The sequence below is a fragment of the Chiloscyllium plagiosum genome, chromosome 5, assembly GCF_004010195.1.
Source record: "Chiloscyllium plagiosum isolate BGI_BamShark_2017 chromosome 5, ASM401019v2, whole genome shotgun sequence".
Taxonomy (NCBI): Eukaryota; Metazoa; Chordata; class Chondrichthyes; order Orectolobiformes; family Hemiscylliidae; genus Chiloscyllium; species Chiloscyllium plagiosum.
This window is the reverse complement of record NC_057714.1, coordinates 13,501,198-13,523,464: the sequence shown is the minus strand read 5'-3', so window position 1 is coordinate 13,523,464 and position 22,267 is coordinate 13,501,198. Positions and strand designations below refer to the sequence as shown.

The window sequence follows — 22,267 nt, the reverse complement described above, 5'->3', positions numbered from 1 at the left end:
GTACAGAAACCAGAGACCACCCTAGCCATTTTCAGTCATTCAGTCAAAATCACATGTACGTTCTACAGCACAATACCTAACTGATGTGCATTTATCTCTTTTCATTGCTCACAGGCAGTTGGATGCGACCGTGTACTGGGTTCTAATGCTGTGCCTGATGCATGTGGGGTCTGCAAAGGAAACAACTCAACCTGTAAAATCTATAAGGGCCAATACAGCAAACAGCACTACGTCAACCGTATGTTTGATCTGTGTAATGTATTGAGTCTTTCAGTCTATTACTCGTTTAAGTATTTGGCTTTCTGATGTAGAATCTAAAGCTTTGTGCTTCACAGGTTTCTTGAACAATTATCATATAAAATTTAAATCCAAGATGGCTTTCATTTGTTTAATTCTTAACCTGTAATCGCCAACACATCTTGGCCTTCTAATTTGGGATGTGGTCACAAATTTGGCAATAACCGCAAAAAAAAACTTAATGTGCAAACTTTGAGGCCCACAAAATAAACAGGACAGTTCAGTGGGAGTAAAAAAAACATTTCAGCACAATAAAGTTATTTTTTTTGGAAGTTAGACCAAATAGCCCAAAAGCCATAATTTTGTATCTATACTGTGTAAATAGTTAGAATTATAAGTATTTTATGGAGATGGGTTGACTAAACAAAGAATTTTCTTCCCGTTGCATGAATATGCTTTTCATATTTGACGCAACTTCATGGCAGCCCCAATTGGAATTCTTTTCCATGAAATCCAAAACAATACAGATTTAGCAGATGGACCTCCCTTCCCAAATTTGCATTCTGCCAAGCAAATTTCATAACAGGATGGTCATCTCACAATGTCTACTAGCTATATTCTTTGATTTAGTATTTCTCTGAAAGAATGTGTTTCAGATTCCAACCATAGGACTTGCTACTCTATTTTGTACCTTTTGACATAGAGCTCAAAATATTTTGTACTTATATAAATTGAGGATATATATTATATATATGAAATTGAGGATATAAATTGAAGTGAATTTTCATTTCTCTCCAACAGAATACTACACAGTCGTTGTTATTCCTGCAGGGGCGCGTAGCATTCGTGTATATGAGGTAAACATCTCCAACGCTTATATTGCTGTTCGAAACCAACAGCAAAAATATTATCTCAATGGCCATTGGACATTGGATTGGCCTGGACGGCACAGATTTTCTGGCACAATATTTGATTACAAAAGGCCCTTCAATCACCAGGAAAGCCTTTCAGCCATGGGCCCTACGAATGAAACACTGGTGATAGAGGTATGTTGGTGCATTCTTTCAGGGAAACAAGCCACGGTTCTTGATGTAGTAAAATCATCATTCGAGCACTGATAATAGCCAATGCACAGTTTCATCAGCCCTTTTGACCCTGTTTATATGTTAATGTTGCACTGTGATGAGATAATGAAGGACTGCAATTCTGTCTCCTGAAGCGAAATTCCGAGTTGAGAAATGTATGGCCCTCTGGTTCATCTCCTGTCCGCTAAAAGTTATGTGTGGCTATCATCAGTAGAAATGGAGGGGGGAGGGGGGGTAAGCAAAAATAATAAAAACTAGGAGCAGAAGTAGGCACTGCAGTTATTCAGCCTGCTCCACCATTTAGTATGATCATGGGTGGTTTCATCTCAGCATCAATTCCATTTTCCTGGCCAACCACCATTACCCTTTCATCATCACTAACTGAAAGACCTCTTTATCTCCTCCTTAAATTTACTCAGTGTCCCAGCAGCTGCCACAAGTTGGGTCGTGAATTCCACAAGTAATTCCTCTCTATCTCTGTTTTAAATCTGCCACGCCTTAACCTAAAATGATGACCCCTCAATCTACTCTGCCTTAAATCTAGAATAGGTGGAAATGATATTCATTTATGACATAGTTACTGAGTGACTGTCATTGCGGGTCAATGTGCAGCATGTAGACTGCAGTGGTTCGAGAAGGCAGCTCACCACAACCTTTTCAAGGGCAACTAACAACAGGCAACAAGTGCTGGCCAGCCACGAGAGAATACAATAATATGCTACCAGGTGTCATGACCACATCGGTAGCATCCTCAGAGAGGCAAGTGTATTAAGAATTTGTACAGGGTTCTAAAAAGCCCCTTTTTGTATTTGAGTGTTTCAATTTTAAAATGACCAGCTACTCAGCTTATGATTAAACAAGATAAAGGTTATTTTATTGCAAAACTATACAGTTTTTAAAGTAAAAGTGGTGAGGTTGTTAGCCAAAACTACAAATAGCAAAAATGAATAAGGAGTAAAGATGCCTCTAGAAATGAAATTAAGATCAGTCTCTAATATTATTGCAAGCATGCTGCTTGCTTAAAGATTCTGTTTCCATCGTGAAGAAATTAAAAGCTGAATCAGATTTCAGCAGTTGTGATGGTTTCTCTAGCTCGACGAAAGTGAGGGACTGGAGATGCTGGAGAGTCAGAGTCAAAAAGTATGGCGCTGGAAAAGCACATCCAGTCAGGCAACATCCGAGGAGCAGGAGAGTCGACATATCAGGCATAAGCCCTTCAGCATTCCTGATGAAGTCCGAAACGTCAATTCTCCTGCTCCTCAGATGCTGCCTGACCTGCTGTGTTTTCCAGTGCCACACTTTTTGACTCTAGCTTCTGTAGCTGAATAGTTGGAGACTGCTCCAACTGAGCAGAACAGGGCCTAGGACATGGTGAAAGATCCTACGTTTCAATGTTTCAGCGCAGCTCACACTAACCTTGGGTCATTACAACAGGCCTGGACTCTTTCCTCTCTCCGATATTGAGAAACGGTGACTTCTTTGTGATGTTTCTCTCATGGTCTCTGAACAAGATGGTTGGCTCACAGACAGACTTTTTTGTATAGATCAAAACTCAAAATTGCTGCTATCCCGAAACTGTTACAGCACACTCCCATTTCAGGCATTGGATCTGAAGCCATACTCAGTTATTGGCCTTCTCTCAAGGTCATTGACATTCTTGATGACTCACTACTGGCTCAGATGGCTCTCATCCTATCAATGTATTGGTGAGACAGGAAAACTATTCACATCTCCAGAAGTACCATTGCCAAGGAGTTTCTATTTAGCTTTCAAAGCGTTCATTGAATTTCAGAATGACCCTTGATGTCTTCCTGAACTACTTATGATCTGGACACAATACCAACACCTCTAAGAGGTCGAGGATAGATGGCACCTTCTTGGATACATAGTGTAGACCTGCAATGTTTGTCTATTGTGGTTACAAATTATTTGAACATTGAAGAAGTGGAATCCTTTTCTGTTGACAAAGATTGCTTGGAGTTGATAGGGTGCTCTTAAAGGGAAAATCCAGTTTTTAAAAAAGTTGTTAGAAACGAACATACTGGTCGTAATGCTGCACTGTTCTGAAGTATACAAAACAAACCACAATAGTGTGTGTCATTTACAAAGTTGTAATGGGTGTTTTTTTCTGGGAACCAGTTGCACCCTTCACGCACAGGAAGCAAGCCACGACCAGGAATTGTAATGGCCTCACTTCACGACTGGCCTGATCAAAGAGAAACAATGTAACAGGTGGGTTCTGGGTAAAGAGGGAATCAGCGACATCCCAGATATGGTTATGAGTAGAGCACTATCAAATGTCACAGAGAGCTCCAGTTGCTCCCTGAAACACTGAAAAACCTGAAACACAACTGTAATCTTTAGAACTGCCAAGATGTTAATGATAAGAAGGAGTTGCAGTTTTTCCATGACAACTTTAACCCTGGCATAGACCACATCTATAGCTACAGAAATATCTGCCTGTTCCTGAATTAACAAATCCTCAACTACAACTGCTCTTCCTTTCTTCTTACTCTCCCTGAGCTGCCTAACGGCCATGTACCTAGCTCTGGTACAACCCCCTTGCAGTATCCAAAACTGATTAGTGGGCAGGACTTTGCAGTACCTGACTGGCTCTGTTGGGCTGCCTGACTGTTACCCATTCCCTTTCTGCCTTCATGGTCTTAGCCTGACCATTTCCCTAAACATGCTGTCCAAATAATTGGCACCTGTGAAGAAATACCAGGGTGACTCCAGTCACCACTCAAGAACTGAAACCCAGAGCTGAGGTTTCTGTAGCTGGTGATACTCTTGTGTACGTGGTGATCTAGATCAGCATTAAGGTCCAAGATGTCCTGCTTATTACATGGATGTGTGTTCCATATAACTACAATGCCTACTTTATTGTAAAGTTAACATGAGTGATGTAAAGTTATTTTACTTCAGTTTTACGTATGTTTACTTTATTTGACTTGACCTTGACCTAATAAAACTTACAACTAGTGAGAAAACATGCCATTAGTGACAATTCTGATCAATACTTAACACAAACAAAAACAGAAAATGCTGGGGATTCTCAGTAGGCTGAATCAATGTTTCGACCCTTATTCGGAACTTATAGTAACTAGGAACAGGTGGTATACTAAAGACAAGGAGTCAGGGGAGTGCTGGAAAACAAGTGAGGGGATAGGTGGAGATGGAGACAAGAGAGAGGGAACAACAGTTAGGGAGACAAAAGCAGAGAGGAGAGTGTGCTCAGGAATCAGAAAAGTTGATCGTGGAGACTGGAAGTAGGTGAAAATGAGTCGGCTGTGCAGAAACCAGCCCTATGTCGTGACAGGGTGTCTGCTGCAGGGGTGGGTAAAGGACATGGAAGAAGGTGTTCAATATCTAAAATTATTGCACTCAGTATTGAGTCCTGAGGACTGCAGGGTCATCGGATTATATATGAAGAACCCCTGCAGTGCAGAAAGAGGCCATTCAGCCCACCAAGTCTGCACTAATCCTCCAAAGAACATCCCAACCAGACTCAGCCCCCCCCAACCTTCCCCAAGCCCCTGCCTGTACCCTGGCTAATCCACCTAGCATGCACATTATGAGACACTAGCATGGCCAATCCCTGAAATCTGCACATCTTTGGACTGCAGGAGGAAACTGGAGCATCCAGTGGAAATATACACAGACATGGGGAGAATGTGCAAACTCCACACGGACAGTCACCCAAGGCTGGAATAGAACCCAGGTCCCTAGCACCGTGGGGCAGCATTGCTAACCACTGAGCCACCAAGTGGAAAATGACATGTTATTCTTCCAGCTTGGGCCGGGTCTCACTGTGGCACTGGAGCACTGCAGCAAGCCTGAGACAGAGATGTTAGCCAGGGAACACCATGGTGTGTTGAAGTTGCAGGCAACAGGAAGCTTAGAGTCATTTTTGTAGACAGAACGTAGGTTTTCAAAAAGCATTCACCTGCCTGTCAACTGCCAGTACTGGTCAATTCCACATTTAACAAGGCAACCAGACATCCTTGAAGTTTGAGTTCTATGTCAGAGTCTGACTCTCGATCTCAGCCTGTATTTAAACTTGGAAAGGACTTGCCAGAACTTAGTAACTAAACCCAATTTTCTACTTGCTTGGGCCTATGTATCTCACAATCATAGTTACCTGACCATATGCCCAGCATTCCCTCTAATCTTTTTCTTCTGTGCGGAGCCTCCACGGCCTGTGCATAGCAACGACTTCTGGAACTCAACGCTGTCATTGGTGCTGATCACCATGCACAGATAGTAGAAACATTGCATGTGTCTGTTACTGACTATCTCTTCACAGCATGATTTTTAACTCGCCACCTCAGGAGGGAGAGCACAATTGCAACAGTTTTCTCTTGCTCAATCAAATCGTCATGCTCACAATTATCCTTGCCACCTCAGAAAAAGGGAAAATTGTTTATGGGCACAATGTCTCTGCGAGCCCGAGACATTTCTCCCAGTTCCAATTCAGTCAATTGATTTTCTTAAATCTGAACAAGCAGTGAAGATGTTTTAGTGTTATAAATTGTTTGATTCAAATCTTACATGATATTCCTGTAAATGCATGGTTTAATGAAGGGAATTAACCCAACCTTGCATTTCAAATACCTTTCTTGCCATTAGCAAGATTGAAAGCTAAATAATGTAAGTTTCTGCAGGATGGGTGGGGTAACTGAAGTATGATCTAATCTATTAGCATTTAGAACACCTTAACTCCATATAGAAGTGGAAGATTATCATCGAGATAATATTGTATTTGATTGGAAACAATGTCGTGCATGTAAATCTCCCGAGAATGGGAAGTAATGGTAAACTGCCAAGAGCTATCATAGTACAGCATTTTCATGAAACCCTTAATGTGCTTAGTAACCAGCGCATTAGAAGAAAAGATTTATGAGACACACAGGATTATTATGACACTTTGTGTGATAATGTGACATGAACAACATTTCGAGTGATTGTTTTTATAAGATGGAAAAACAAATGTCACCCTAAATTCATAGTTGTTTGATATCTTTTAGGGGATCCTAAGGTACCAAATCCACATACCAACTTCCAAATTTAAAACGTCACAGTAAAAACTAAATGCAGGCTTCTATAAGAATTCTCCTAATCTTGCATTTTGTGGGGGAGTTGCAAAATCTTGGAAAGGCAGTGTGAACTCCATCTGGGCTATTTTTCTAAGATTTTTACAAGAAAAGTCTGACAAAAGATTGCCGCTACAGTAAAATCTGTGGAAAGAAATAGAACATTAGAGTCAAGTGTATTTATTGCTGGCGTGACACAAGACTGTGTTTTATTTTTGTTCAGATCGCTGCTATATATATTGAGGAAGAAATTCTGTGTTCAGCTAACTGTTAGTCTGAACAGCAATGTTGAAAATCTGTGGGAATGGGATTAGTTTAGCCACTTTTTTTATGCCCACAGGCCACTTGATGCAATACCTGGGATAACTCTGTGAAGCCTGCATCATTTTGATGGTTGCAGTCGTAAGCCACTTGACGGACACTATGCAAAATCCACCTACAGATGGTTCAAGTTTATACCAAGCGAGTAGCTCTGACTTGGATCTTTTTTTCCGAGGCAGCCACTCATTATCATTGGTGACTTTCTGGAGTGTGGGTCCTGAGGTGACTAAACTGTTTAACATTTATCCACAAACCTTGCCACAAATGAGGGGAGAAAGTTAAACATCACGCAACACCTAGTTTATAGTCCAACAGGTTTATTTGGAAGTACAAGCCTTAATAAATCTGTTGGACTATAACCTGGTGTTGTGTGATTCTTAACTTTATCCACCCCAGTTCAACACTGGCACTTCCAAGTCATGACAAGTGAAGTGGGGGAGGGTTGATAGGTGGTTCGGTGTGATGATTGGTTTTTGCACGCTGCTTCTGCTGTTTCCAAATGGTATCCACCTGGGCCTGTTGACGTTGTTCAAAATGGTTTGCACCTTTGCTGATGCTCCTTCATTCTGCGTCAGCTCAGGCTCCAGACTCTGAAGAGTATGTGGGGAATAATGCATTTCTTCGCGGAGACATGGTTGAAGTGTTTCCCGTGCCTTTGTGGTAACCACTTACCATGTCAAAGCCCAGAGTAGAGAAGTTGTTTTGCAATGTCTTGTGTCAGGCATGAGGACAGTGTGAGGCTGCCCAGTGCAAGAGACTGACCATAACCAACCTCTCAGTGCTGAGCATGTTCACCTGAGCGAGGACACTATCATACTGGAATATCAATCCTGCCATTGGTCTTGCAGCATTTTGCCACAGCGTTGTTGTTGATATTCCTCAAGGGATTGAGATATGTTCTGTACATTTTCTCCAAAGTAGCACTGCTGCCCCTGCAGACTGTGAGCTTCATGCCAGTTTTGAGATCTTTGATGGCCAAAGACTGCTCCAGCATCTTGGAGGCAATGTTGAATTTCGTCATTGATAAAGTTAGAAATCACACAACACCAGGTTATAGTCCAACAGGTTTATTTGGAAGCACAAGCTTTCAGAGCGCCGCTCCTTTGCCAGGTAGCTGTGGAACATGGTTGAGGGCTCTCATGTTAAGGACTGAAGTTCTGTTGAGGTGATCCTCGAAGTTTACCTTCCAGTGGGTGCTGGCTGCCTCTCCAAGAACTTCTCTAAGTGCTCCAACACGGTCTGCATTGCTCCTAACTCCTCACTGTTCTCTCCCTCTTGCTACTTTAATTCTTGCGACTTTAAGAGAACAGTTCTCTCCTCACTGCTCTCCTATTCCCTGCTGCTTTAATGGGCTAACTTACTGCTGCATACTAGCACCAACATGTAGAAGTTAATCACTGACCTGCCTGCCAGTCCTGAAAGGGACCGGTGGAATCCAGACAAAATTTAGCTTTAATCTATTTTCAACAAAATAACAGGAATGCTCCTCCTGTTGCCACCAAAGTGTTAAGGTATACTGCCTTCCCAGCTTCTCTTCCCAAACACATACTTCTTGGAACTTTGTGCGAAACTGGGTGTTGGAGCCAGTCAGAATGCGTCATTGTCTGCACAGCAAGTCACCTATAGCCCATCTGTGACTGGCGGAAGGTGCAATCTACAGCTTTGTTGGATTTTTGTTTTACTCGGGCAAAACTAATTGCTCTCCCTGACGATCTTAATGAGGCTCAGTGATTAACTTACTTTATAAACCATTGCTGTAACAGGTAATTGTGTTTTGTGTCGATCTTACGATTTGGGATAGAATGCTGAAGACACCGGGAACATAGATACCATAGGACGTTGGGCTCCTGAAGGGCCAAGGTGATGAAGGGGTTTTGAAGCAAAACGAGAGTTTGAAAATCAAGATGTTGCTCAACCGGGTGGTGATGTAAGTTAATGTAGCTGTCATGGCCAGTGGGCATGAAGACGAGCCCTAAACCAAACTGTACTCTGTTGTATATTTTTGTGTTGAAGTTCTGTTACATTTATAAATGCACAGTCATGCTGGATGTAAAAAGTAGCTGAAACTATTTGCCTTTTGTTGTGTTTTCTCATATTGGTCAACCACTTGTATTGGTCTTTGCTTTCTGCATCGGCGTTTCTTTGCATTGTAACAGATTTAAGACAAAGACAGTTTCTGGATACATGTATGAAACTGCATTACCCACATTGTTTAACACTCTTGCTTCTGTTGGCTATGAGAATCATAGAAATATACAGGACAGAAACAGACCCTTCGGTCCAACTCGTCTGCACGGACCAGATATCCTTACCTAATCCAGTACATTTGCCACCACTTGGCCCATATTCCTCTAAACCCTTCCTATTCATATACCCATCCAGATGCCTTTTAAATGCTGTAATTGTACCAGCCTTCAATACTTCCTCTGGCAGCTCATTCTATACTCGCACCACCCTCTGCGTGAAAAGGTTGCCCCGTAGGCCCCTTTTAAATCTTTCCCCTCTCACCTTAAACTATGCCCTCTAGTTTTGGACTCACCCCACCCTAGGGAGAGGACCTTGCTTATTTACTCTATCCATGCCCCTCATAACTTTGTAAACCTCTCTAAGGTCACCCCTCAGCCTCCGACACTGCAGGGAAAACAGCTCCAGCCTATTCAGCCTCTCCCTCTAGCTCAAACTCTCCAACCTTGGCAACATCTTTGTAACTCTTTTCTGAACTCTTCCAAGTTTCACAAGTTTCTTATAGCAGAGAGGGGAGAATTGCATGAGAATTTGAAAATCAAGATACTTTTTCCCTAGTTACCCTTTTGTCCTTAATGTATTTGTAGAATCGCTGGATTCTCCTTAACTCTATTTGCCAAAGCTATCTCATGTCCCATTTTTGCCCTCCTGATTTCCCTCTTAAGTATACTCCTACTTCCTTTATACTGTTCTCAGGATTCACTTGATCTCTGCTATCCTGCCCTGACAAATGCTTCCTTCTTATTCTTAACCAAAAACTCAATTTCTCTAGTCATTCAGCATTCCCCACATCTGCCAGCCTTGCCCTTCACCCTAAGGTGAAGGTCTGTGGATGTTTGTATATCTCATTTTTGAAGGCTTCCCATTTTTGAGCTATCCCTTTACCTGCAAACACCTCTCCCCAATCAACTTTTGAAAGTGGTCTAACTAATGCCCTGCACAGTTCCACATGACCTCCCAACTCCTATACTCAATGCACTGACTAATAAAGACAAGCATGCAAAACATCTTCTTCATTATCCTAACTACCTGCAATTCTACTTTCAGGGAACTATGAACCTGCCCTCCACAGTAATTTTGTTCAGCAACACTCCCCAGAACCTTACCATTAAGTGTATAAGTCCTGATTTGATTTGCCTTTCCAAAATGCAACAACTCACATTTGTCTAAATTAATCTCCATCTGCCACTCCTCAGCCCATTGGGCTATCTAATCAAGATCCCATTGCACTCTGAGGTAACCCTCTTCGTTGTCCACTACATCCAATTTTGATGTCATCTCCAAACTTACTAACTATACCTCTTATGCTCACATCCAGATCATTTATATAAATGACTTCTTAGGTGAGACAGCATCTGGAAAAAGGAAAACAGTTAACATTTTGAGAAAAGGTGATTGACCTAATGTCAACAAGTGACACAATGAGTAATACTGTGGTCTCGGAATGAGAAGCCTGTGGGTTAAAGCTCCTAAATTTTGAACGTACAAATCAAGTCTGACACTCCAGTGCAGTACAGAGGAAATGCTGTACTATCAAGATCGAGTCACTGGGTAAGACCTTAAACCAATTTTCAGTCTCTCCTCTTGGGTGGAAATAAAGATCTCATGGTACTATTTCTAAAGAAGGAGAGGGACTTGTCCTCAGTGTCTGAACCAATATTTATCCCTCAGTTACTATCACAAAAACAGACTATCTCATCACAATCACTTACGCACTGTGGGAGCTTGCAGTTACAGATTGTTAGTTCTTTATTCTGTGGACGATGTGGATGTGAGTGTCATGGGTCATGTCAGCCGCATTTCTAATTACTCTGAAAAAGTGATGATCACTGGTGCAGGAGAAGTGATATGCTTTCAAGCCAGGATGGTGTGCAACTTGGAGGGAGACTTGCAGGTCATAGTGTTCATATATATCTGCTGTCTTTATGCTTCTTGGTGGTAGAGGTTACAAATTAGCTTCTATCAAAAGCACCTTGGTGAGTTGCTGTAGTACATCTTGTAGGTGGAACACATTGCTGCCATTGTGTTTCAGTGGTAGCGGGAATGGGTGTTGAGGATGATGAATGATGAACCTGGCTTTGAATGATGTCAACCTTCCCAGTGTTGTTGATGCTGTACTCATCCAAGGCAAGTGGAGAATGCTTCATCACACTCCTCACTTGTGCCTTGTGAATGGTAGATTAACTTTGGCCAGTCAGGAGGTAATTGCAGTCTCAGGACTGTTGTTATAGTGTTAAGCTGATCCACTAGAGCCTCTCATCAATTGTAAAATCTAGGATGTTGATAGCGGGAGAATTAGCGATGAGAATGTCATTGAATGTCAAGGGGGAAGACTATATATTCTCTCCAAGCCTAAATGTCATCCAGATTTTGCTGCCTGTGGATTGCCTCATCTGATGATAGTGAATGTTGCTGACATTATTTCAGAGTTGTTTACTAAAATGCAAAATACAAGGGAGCCTCTAACAGTTGTGAAAGAGACTATGTGAATGAAGTACAGTTGGTTCTGCTATATCATATGTTTCTTCAACGTGAATTGGCTTTAACGCAATTGAAGAATTTAGACTGTTAGTTGTAGAACACATACTTTCCTAAATGTGTTGGCTGTAATGTGATTCCTGCCCCATTACTTTAAATGGCACGACCATTGCGTGATTTTCTTATAACGCAAGATCGCACAAGAGTAGGTCTCTCGCATTATATCACAACTGACTGTATTTTGTTCTTTTTCTCTGTAGGTATTGCCAGATTTTAAGTATTTCCTGAATTTGTTGTTTTTTTTATTTATCATACATCATGTGAGTTGTTCCTCTATCTGTGCTTATTAAAAAATATAAAACTTCCAAACTTAGGAAAATTCACAGCCCTTAAAGCTGGAGACTCTTATGTTGAATCATGGGCATCTCATACAAAAAGAAACCGAAGGCAATGCCACATCAACAGGGAACTGAAATGTTTTCTGTCATGTCCAATGAGGATGTCATACTCTTTACGTTCAAGGTATGGAGTCAATTCAATCTAGATTCTTCAAAAATTACTTTGAAGAGTAGACAATATGTATTGAAGGTGAATGCCAAAGGCCAGGTGACCTTCTGAGATTCCTGCACAGCCATAGAATTAACTCATGTCTGAACACACTTCTGGAGAGTCACTTAAATGTAAATATCCTGGGTGGAAAATCAACCCTTCAAAACATGAAACTACTGGTAAGTGGAATTTATAACCACATTGGCTGAGTATGAGCATGAAGTCAAAATAATGAGTGCAGTCCCCAACTCCAAGCTCTGTGTCTTGAATTTAACCGGTTTAATTGGAAGCACTAGCTTTCGGAGCGCAACTCCTTCTTCAGGTGGAAGAAGGAGCGTCGCTCTGAAAGCTAGTGCTTCCAATTAAACCTGTTGGACTACAACCTGGTGTTGTGTGATTTTTAACTTTGTACACCCCAGTCCAACACTGGCATCTCCAAAAATTGAATTTAACCACTCTACAAAGAAAGCTGAAGAGAAACCAGTTTACCACAAGCAGCGTTGCACAGTCGCCATTCATCTTCTAACTTTGAATCATTAGGGTGGACAAAAGAAGTATTGACCATGTGGTGACATGTTCAAGACTAACTGCAGGTAACAAATTTTAGTACTCCAAAAATCAACCAGAAACGAGTCAGCCCGGAAATCAACAGGGCAGCAGGAACATTACTTCAGGAAGGCAAATGGAACCCTGCACAAGCAACCAGTCAACCCAGGCGGTGTGAGAAAGGGAATAACTCCCTCTGCTGAAGATTGGCCATGGCTTCATTTGGAAACCCTGCAGCTTTCCAGAATCCATTCACCCAAAAAGACAGAAAAGAGAACCCATCTAGGCGTGCATCTTAATCTGGCAAAAGTGAGGACTGCAGATGCTGGAAACCAGAGTTTAGATCAGAGTGGTGCTGGAAAAGCACAGCAGGTCAGGCAGCATCTGAGGAGCAGGAAAATCGACGTTTCGGGCAAAAGCCCTTCATCAGGAATAGGCATCTTAACCTGACCATGTGATTTACTTATTGCATTTCTGCCAGCTGCCGAAATGTATGCTTTGTCTCGAGAATTTATTATGCCTGTGTTTGTGTGACTGTGTCTGCGCAAGGGTTTGCGTGTGTTGCATGTTCATTACTGTGTGTTGTGTGAACAAACATGGCCTTTCCTTCTGATTTAAACATTTAACTGTAAGCCTGTTTCCTGTTCATTGCCAAAAATGGCAAGTCTCTAAAGTTTTCAAACACTCCGTCTCACCATATGTTTTGTTGTGGACAACTGAGAGGTGAGGAAAAGGGAAGTTATTCCACCATCTCTCTCTCATCAGTAAGACTACTGTTACAGAGGAGCTAAATATATTGAGAAAACATTGAGAAAAGCAAATTACTACCAGCGTACTAAAACGGACATTTGTTTAAAATATCCAAGTTCTATGGTGCAACAGAGAGAAGCATTTGCAGTTTCATTTAAAGTAAGAGAGTTATTATCATAAATACATGTGTGCTTTTGTGTGTTTTAATCTCTATTGAGATCATATAATCCTTAGTAGTCTTCGAGAGAAGTTCTGACCTATTTCTTCCCTACCGTTTCACAGCTGAGTCATGACCTTATGTTGTATTAGACAATCAGAGCAGCAACTGTCTTAGGTTAAACCATGCTTTTAAAAAAGGTAGCAAATACAGACCTGTTAAAGGTGTACTTCTGCTTTGAATGATGCCTTGAACTTGATCCTACCGACACCTCACCAGCTGAGGTCAGATGCACTTTTAATTTAAAGAAAGTCTGGAGTAGAAAGGAATAAATGGAGTGGAACTGCATTAAAATTTAGCTTTATGTTTCCTTTCAGCCTTTATAAAGGGTTACAGGGAAAGTTCATATGAATCCCATCTTCATTAGTCAGTACAACAAGAAACTTTCTTTCATAACACAAACTGAAATACGTGTAGAATTTCTTGCTACTTTTTCAAAAAAAAAGACAGAAGTTATAAAAGCATTGCATTAACTGGTATTGGAAAACACTTTATACTTTGCTGCCTTCAGATATGTTTTATTGTAATAAAGAATTGCTACTCTGAGGCAAACTGCAAAACATTGATAGATGGAAAAAGTTAATTCAATTTTTGGCAGCTGTTTAATAAGGTCATTTGTTTGATTAAGCTTTACAGGAATCACTCTTAACATGATAGAAGATGAAGTGATGAAACATTGTTTCCAAACTTTATTTTGTTTATCCAGATACTACTTCAGGGCAAAAATCCAGGGATTGGATGGGAATATGCCTTGCCAAAATCATCGACTGAAAATAAAACAGCTCCGAAACACAATTACACATGGGCTATTGTTCGCTCTGAATGCTCAGCATCTTGTGGAGGAGGTAATGTTTCGTTGTGCAATCACTTAATATGAATTTGCAACATTCTGAGGTAGACCTTTCCCATTGTCAGTGGAAGATGTGACTTGTACATCTTCCTGTTAAATAAGCAGTTGTTAATCCATTACTTTCAGAATAAGTAATATTAACTATTGGCTTCAAGTCTGCACAGATGAATAGGAAAAAGGCTGAATAAACAGGGTGTGTTTTCTGTATCTAAGTAGGTAGCCCTAAGAACAATGGACATATGTTTCAGCTCATTCAACAATATCCTTCCAATTTTCCCTTGTTACTTCGGGTGTTTCATCTACTGCTTCCTTCCCTTGGCAATAAGTACATTTTGGCTTTTTTATTGAATTTTAGACGGATATGCTGATTCGATTGATAGGTAGAGGCACTTGCTTTGGAACTTTAACACTTATTCTGTTGCGTTGAATGGCCAGTTTCTGTAATTGAACTTTACTTTTTGTCAACATATCTGGAATGTCTTAAAATACAAATGATTTGGAGATGCCGGTGTTGGAAAAATCACACAACACCAGGTTATAGTCCAACAGGTTTAAATGGAAGCACACTCGCTTTCGGAGCGTCGGAGGTGGTAGACTCCCAACTAATGAAGGAGCGTCGCTCCGAAAGCTAGTGTGCTTCCAATTAAACCTGTTGGACTATAACCTGGTGTTGTGTGATTTTTAACTTTAAAATACAAAGGCTCTGTTATTAATTCATAAAGTTGATTAATGCAATATACTTACTCTGTTTTAAAATGTGTTTCATTATTGTGCTCTCAATCAGTTTATGAAACTAGTAGCTTCCTCTGTTACACATTATTCCAATTGCATTTTATGAGAGTGAACAAAATTCCTTGTCCCCATGAGCAAAGGTTTTCTTGATGCCTTTTGCTATCTGTGCTTGTTTCTAACCCTATTCTCTCAACACTCTAATTATAATATGGAAATTAAGTAAGGTAGAGATGTACAACACTTGATTTCAGTTTAGTTAAGAATTTTAATTGATGTTAAGTTTTTGAGAATGCAAGTGTTTTTGAATCCCAATGGGTCATTTAGAAATGTATCATTCTCGAAACAGGTGATAACTAAAAAGGAAGTTTGCACAGTAGGAATTGGGAATCATGTTGCAGCTGTACAAGGTACTGATGAGGCCAATTTTGGAATGTCGTGTGCAATTCTGGTCCCCCTCTTATCTGTAGGGTGTTGTGCAACTTGAAAGGGTTCAGAAAATATTAAAAGGATGTTGCCAGGGTTGGAGGATTTGAGATATAGGGAGAGGCAGAATAGGCTTGGGCTGTCTTCCCTGGAGCTTCGGAGGCTGAGGGGCGACTATATTGAGGTTTATAAAATCATGAGGGGTATTGATAGGGTAAATAGACAAGGTCTTTTCTCTGGGGTGGGGGAGTCAAGAACTAGAGGGCATAGGTTTAGGTAAGAGGGGAAAGATTTAAAAGGGACCTAAAGGGCAACATTTTCATGCAGTGGGTGGAGCATGTAAGGAATGAGCTGCCACAGGAAGTGATGGATGCTGATACAGTTACAACATTTAAAAGACGTCTGAATGGATATATGAATAGGAAGGGTTTAGAGGGATATGGGCCAAGTGCTGGCAAATGGGACTAAATTAATTTAGGATGTCTGGTCAGCAGGGACGAGTTGGACTGAAGGGTCTGTTTCCGTGCTGGACATCTCTATGACTCTGTGACTGTAAGTAATACTGACCAAAACATATACAAGATTCTTTGCTAAACCATACAGCAATTTTTATAACATCTAAAGGAAGATGCAAGAATAAATCTCAATTGCAAAGTTTGCCAGACATTCCAGCACTGTTATATTTGATCCCTGGCATACCTGGAGAATCCAAATAAATGCTGATATTACAGTATGTAATTGAGTGAATCCCTACAGAAACATCATCATTATATTTGTAGGGATAAAGAAAATAATACTTCCTCTGCAAATCATATATTTAAAAATGTTCTGAAATCTGCATAGCTACAAGTAATAACAAATTAAGCATTTTTTGAGTCTAAGAGCAGTTTATCTAGTCCCGCTTGCCCATCCATGCCATGTAGTTTTGCAAGTTTTAATTTTCAGTTCCTTCAGAAGCTAAGATTGAACTTGGTTTCACTCCTTTGCAGGCAGTACATTATAATTACTTCCTACATAATATTAATTCTTTTGCCTGTCATCTGAAATCATTCACTTCTGGTTCTCCGTCCTACTCCTAGTGGGAACAGTTCCTCTCCAGCTATTTCTCCGGTTCACTTATGATTTTTAGCACTGCCATCCTCTCAACTTTCCCAAAGAGAAATGAGCCCTGTTCTGCAATCTACCTTAACTGACATCCCTCAGCTCTGGGACCAGTCTGGTAGGTCTTCTCTGCAACCTCTCTGAAGCTTCCTAACTTACAGTGGCTAGAGTTGAACACGTTACTTCAGTTAAAGCTGAACCATTATTTTGTATTATAATTTCCTTTCTTCTGTAGCCTCTGACTCAATTCGAAAGCCCAGTGTCCTGAGTGTTTTGCTAATCACTTTCCCAGCCTATGATGTAACCTTCAATGATTTAAGCACATGTACTTGCATCTCTCTGATTCTGCACCCCTCTAGAAATATATTGATTATTTTATGTTGCCTTTCCTCATTCTATCTGCCAGAATGTATTATTTCACTCTTCTGTGTATTAAGTTTAATCTTATCTATGTCTGCCCATTCTGCCTGTCTGTATCTTTTTGGAATGGTTCAGCGCAGTTCATATTCTGTTTGTTAACTATAAATTATGAAATTGTACACTGGACACTGAAGTCTCTGTCACAAATATATATCCAGGAAAGCAGTGGTTCTAATATCAACTCATGGAAAAACTCACCTTGCAGCCTATTTAATTTCCATATTGACACATCTTTTATTCCATGGGCATCATTTTTACTGGCAATCCTGTTTACCTGGCACTTTATCAGAAGTCTTTCAAAAATCTATATCAATGTCAACAGCCATATTACCTTTACCAATTCTAATATTTCATCAAACAACTCTATCAAGTTTGTTAAACACAGTTTCCATTCTGGCTTTGTTTAATTCATCTACACTTTACAAGTGACTATAAATTTCATCCCAGATTACCTCTGAAATTAAACTGAGTAGCCTGTAATTGTGGGGTTTATCCATAAAGCCCTTTCTGAATATGAATTTAACATTTGCACTTCTAGTTCTTTGGCACCATCACCGTAGTTAAAGAAGATTGAAGTGTTATTGACAATACCTCCACAATTTTCACCTTTACTTCTCTCAGTATTCTTGGATTCTGTTGACTTACAACTTTAAATTGTATAATATCTCCTTTTTGTCCGTGTTTTGATTTATTATGCTCCCTACCTTCACATACTTCTTTGTTTTATATTTCTAAAGAAGACTTTTCTATTTCCTTACATATTAGCTGTCAACCTGTCTTCGTATAATCTCTTTGCTCCTCTAATTCTCTCACTTCCTTCTTAACGTCCACTCTGAATGTTCCATATTCAATCTGATTTGTATTTTTAACCTGACACCTCTCATACACAAACTTTTCACTTTTATCTTATCCTCTTTCTTTTTCTAGGCATGGTTTACCCTGCCTTTCCCTCTAATGGGAATGTACCTTGGTTATACCCAAATAATAATTGGACCACAATTGTCTGCCAGCCAATCTTTCACTCAAGTTTACAAAGAATAAATTAATTCTAACTGTACTGAAATTGACCCTCCTCCAATTAGGTAGTTTTGTTGTTGATTGTTCCTTGTCTTTTTTCATTTTTCTTTGATTTGGTTTAGGCATAGCTAAACTGTATAATACAGTACTATGATTAATCTGCTCTAGATCTTCTGATATTGAAATTTGAACTGCTTGATCCCCCTCATTCCCCCAAACCAGATTCAGCTATGCCTAAAGTGTAACACAGAACTCTGGATGCTGGTAAATTCTGGAGTTCTGATGAAGTGACACTGGACCTGAAAGGTTAATGCTACTTTCTCTCCACATATGCTGCCAGACCTGCTGAACATCTCCAGCAATTTCTGTTTTTGTTTCAGCTATGTTTCCTTCCTCTTTGGACTGGAAGTCTGCTGCTCAAGTAAATTCCGTTGAACATAGTTCTGAACCTTTTTTTCCAGTCACATACAGAGGAACCTCGATTATCCGACTGACATGGGCGGGGAGTATTTTGTTCGGATAATCGAATGTTGGGATAATCAAATGTCGGATAACACAGTTTAGCCAAGCATCGGGACCTTGCGATCTTGTTCGGATAATCCAAAATTCGGATAATCGAAGTTCCTCTGTAATAACATTATCTTGTGTATATTTGTTTAGGTATAAGGTATTTGAAATCTCATGGAAGCAGAATTAGAAGATTTCATTAATAGAAATAGTTATCAATGGTACATTAAATTAAAACCTCAGCATGCTCAGGAAACATAAATTTCCTAGAAACCATAGTGTTAAATTTGGCACAGCCAGCAGGCATAAGTTAGCACCATAAGTTTTCCTTCCAAAATGACTAACCTGCACCTCTACACCGAGAAACCTCCACCTTAAACACAGCGTTTTGATTGGTTAGGTCACAGCTGATGTGTTTTCATCACAACTTCACAAGGCTGGAATATCTTAACCAACATATTAATGCATCGCAGATCTCTATTTCAGATTTAATTTTAACAATCGATGTGCAGTGTTCATTACAATAGCAGAAAATGTGTTGCTGGAAAAGCGCAGCAGGTCAGGCAGCATCCAGGGAACAGGAGAATCGACGTTTCGGGCATAAGCCCTTCTTCAGGAATGAGGAAAGTTTGTCCAGCAGGCTAAGATAAAAGGTTGGGGGAGGGGCGTCGGAAATGTATCTCCTGTTCCCTGGATGCTGCCTGACCTGCTGCGCTTTTCCAGCAACACATTTTCAGCTCTGATCTCCAGCATCTGCAGAACTCACTTTCTCCTCATTACAATAGCATCTACTGCATATTTTCCCATACAGTAGCTTCTGAATATTTGCAGCATTATGCTAGAGATAACACGTTCATTTGCAAATAATTTATTACCTCAGCGATTTAAGATTATCCTGTCTCCCCATTAGCTGAGTGTTCTTTTGTTGACAGGTGTGAAACTATTCTCTTTTCCACACCCTTGCAGTCTCCCTAATTTACCCATACCCCTTGCAGCTTCATTTTCTTTCTCATCCCCTTTACAACCTCCCAGTCTCTCCTCTCACCCACTTTGCAGCCTCCTTGCTTCCCTGTCTCTCCACGTCTGCCTTGCAGCTTCCCAGTCCTCTCCACACCCAATCCCCAATGCCTTGCACCTACCTCATTTTCCTACATACCTCCTGAGCAGCCTAGGCAAGTGGCCACCTCTGCCAAAAGATGGCTTGCGACACCTCCTCCTGACCTCAGCAAAGCCTCAGCAAAATGGCTGCTGACCCTGAGAATCCACTCCCACAACTCTTGCTGCTCCTGAGACCACACCCCTGACTCCCAGTAGATATTCCCACAGTGACTCCCTCACTGCCAGTACCTATTATCCTGCTCAGCACTCCTCCAAGCATTTGTTGCAAGCATTGGCAAGATCCAGATTATGATTGGAAGAGGAGCTCTCTCCATTCTAATCCCAGGGTAAATTTTCTCAAATTTCTCCTCTTGAGGGGACTTTCCAGGAAAAAGGACACTTTCAGTGGCAGATTTTCCCACCAAGCCCATGAGCACTGACTTCAATTGTACTTATTCTGTGACTGTCCTCTCAAGGACCCCCTCTCCGCACAGCCCTGTGATACTCTCCTCACTCAATATTCCCACACCTCTTTCCTTTCCTTCGCTAGCTGGGTCAGCATTTATTCTCCATTCCGAATTCCCCTTGTGAAGGGAATGATGGTGAGCTGCCTTCTTGAATTGCTGCAGTTAGTGAGAGGTGAGTACACCTGAAGTGCTGCTAGGAAAGCAAGTCCAGGATTCTGACTCTGCAGCAATGAAGGAACAGTGATAGAATTCTAGGACAGAACAGCGTGTGGCTTGGGAAAACCTGCAGATTGTGGTGCTTCCCTGCGTCTGCTGCATCCCTGTCTATCCAGGTGCAGGTTTGGAAGGTGCTGTATAGAAGCCTTGGTGAGCTGTCCACTCAGAAACCCAGTCCTGACTTTTCTGAGCCAGGTCTTTGCTATTGCCACAGCAATATAGATACCTGGAGTTCACCAACTTTATTCATTGTGCTTTGTGTGTCCACATGCATACTTCCTAGGTCCAACCATCCTCAACTGCTTCATTGATGATCTTGCCTTCATTATAAGGTCAAATGTGGGGGTATTTACTGATGATTGCTCAATATTCATCATTATTCGCAGCTCCTTAAATACAGAAACAGTCCATGTCCAAATGCACCAAAACATGGGTAATATCCAGGCTTAGGCTTAAAAATTGCAAGTACCATTCAGGCCACACAAATACCAGGCAATGATCACCACCAATCAATGACCATCTAACCAACGCCCTTTGACATTCAGTGTTATTGCCATCATTCAATCCCCAACTGTCAACATTCTAGGTGTCACCATTGACTTGAAATTGAACTGGACTAGCCACATAAATACAGTCACTACAAGAGGAGGTGAGATGCTAGGAATATTGTGGCTAGTGAGTCACATCTACATGACAAAAGTCAGGAGTGTGATGAAATGTTCCCCACTTGCCTGGATGAGTACAGATCCAGCAATCCTCAAGACACTATCCAGGAGAAAATCTGCTGATTACTACCTACAGCATCTATACCCTCCACCACAGATGCTCAGTAGCAGCAGTGTGTACTGTCCACAAGATGTACTGTTGAAAAACACCAAAGACCTTCAGACAACACCTTCCAAACCTACAACCGCTTCCATCTAAAAGGTTGAGGGCAGCAGATACATGAGAACACCACCACCTACAAGCCACTTGCCATCCTAACTTGGAAATATATCACCATTCCTTCAGTGATGCTGGGTCAAGTTCCTGGAATTTCCTCCCTAAGGGCATTGTGGGTCTACCTGCAGCACACAACTGCAGCAGTTCAAGAGGCAGCTCATCACCACCTTCTCAAGGACAACCAGGGAGGGGCAATAAATGCTGGCCCAGTCAGCTACATCACGTCCCAATAGTGAATAAAAAAATCCTTAATGTGTATCCTCTTAGACTAACCCTATGCAATACCATATTATTTTTTATTCTAGTGCTAACTGTCTCTCTCAATACTTTGTGTGCCTTATTTTGCATTGCTGAAGCCACATCTTGGCACCATCCTCCTCCTAAGTTAGTTTAAAGTAAACACTCCCCAAAACAGACTGTCAGACTACTCAGACCCCTTGGCATCACCGCTTGGTAGCCCAAAAACCCACCAATACACTAAAACAGCAGCTAATGAACTTGAAAGACCCTATACAGACCGCAAGCAAAACTAAGGTCATTTACAAAGTACCATGTAACAAACACTACATTGGACAAACAGGCAGAAAATTAGGGACCAGGATACATGAACATCAAGTAGCCACAAAACGACATGACCCTTTCTCATTAGTATCCTTACATACTGATAAGGAAGGACACTATTTCGAATGGGACAACAACCCATCCTAGGACAAGCCAACAAAGACACGTATGAGAATTCCTAGAAGCATGGCATTCCAACCAGAACGCTATCAACAAACACATTGACTTGGATCCGATTTACCACCCCGAGAAAAAGAACAGAAAATGACATCACCAACCCAAAAATACCCAAATATATAAATAGAAAGCAGGAAACATCAGCAGTGCTTCGTCCAGAGGCTCATTGAAGATGTTATCGGGTGTAGTGACGAAACGTCTGAAAATGACGTTTCCAGTTCAGCGAGCAAACCTAC

At 41.0% G+C, this 22,267-nt stretch overlaps 1 protein-coding gene across 1 annotated transcript in view; it reads left to right on the top strand.

The window, feature by feature from the left end:
• The window catches only part of LOC122550229 (A disintegrin and metalloproteinase with thrombospondin motifs 16), a 229,647-nt gene that overhangs the window by 148,705 nt on the left and 58,675 nt on the right, over nt 1–22,267 (top strand). The window contains exons 14-16 of the mRNA XM_043690988.1: nt 115–238; nt 1,039–1,283; nt 14,227–14,365. Coding sequence (XP_043546923.1) covers nt 115–238; nt 1,039–1,283; nt 14,227–14,365 — 508 coding nt within the window. The remainder of the gene's footprint in view (nt 1–114; nt 239–1,038; nt 1,284–14,226; nt 14,366–22,267) is intronic.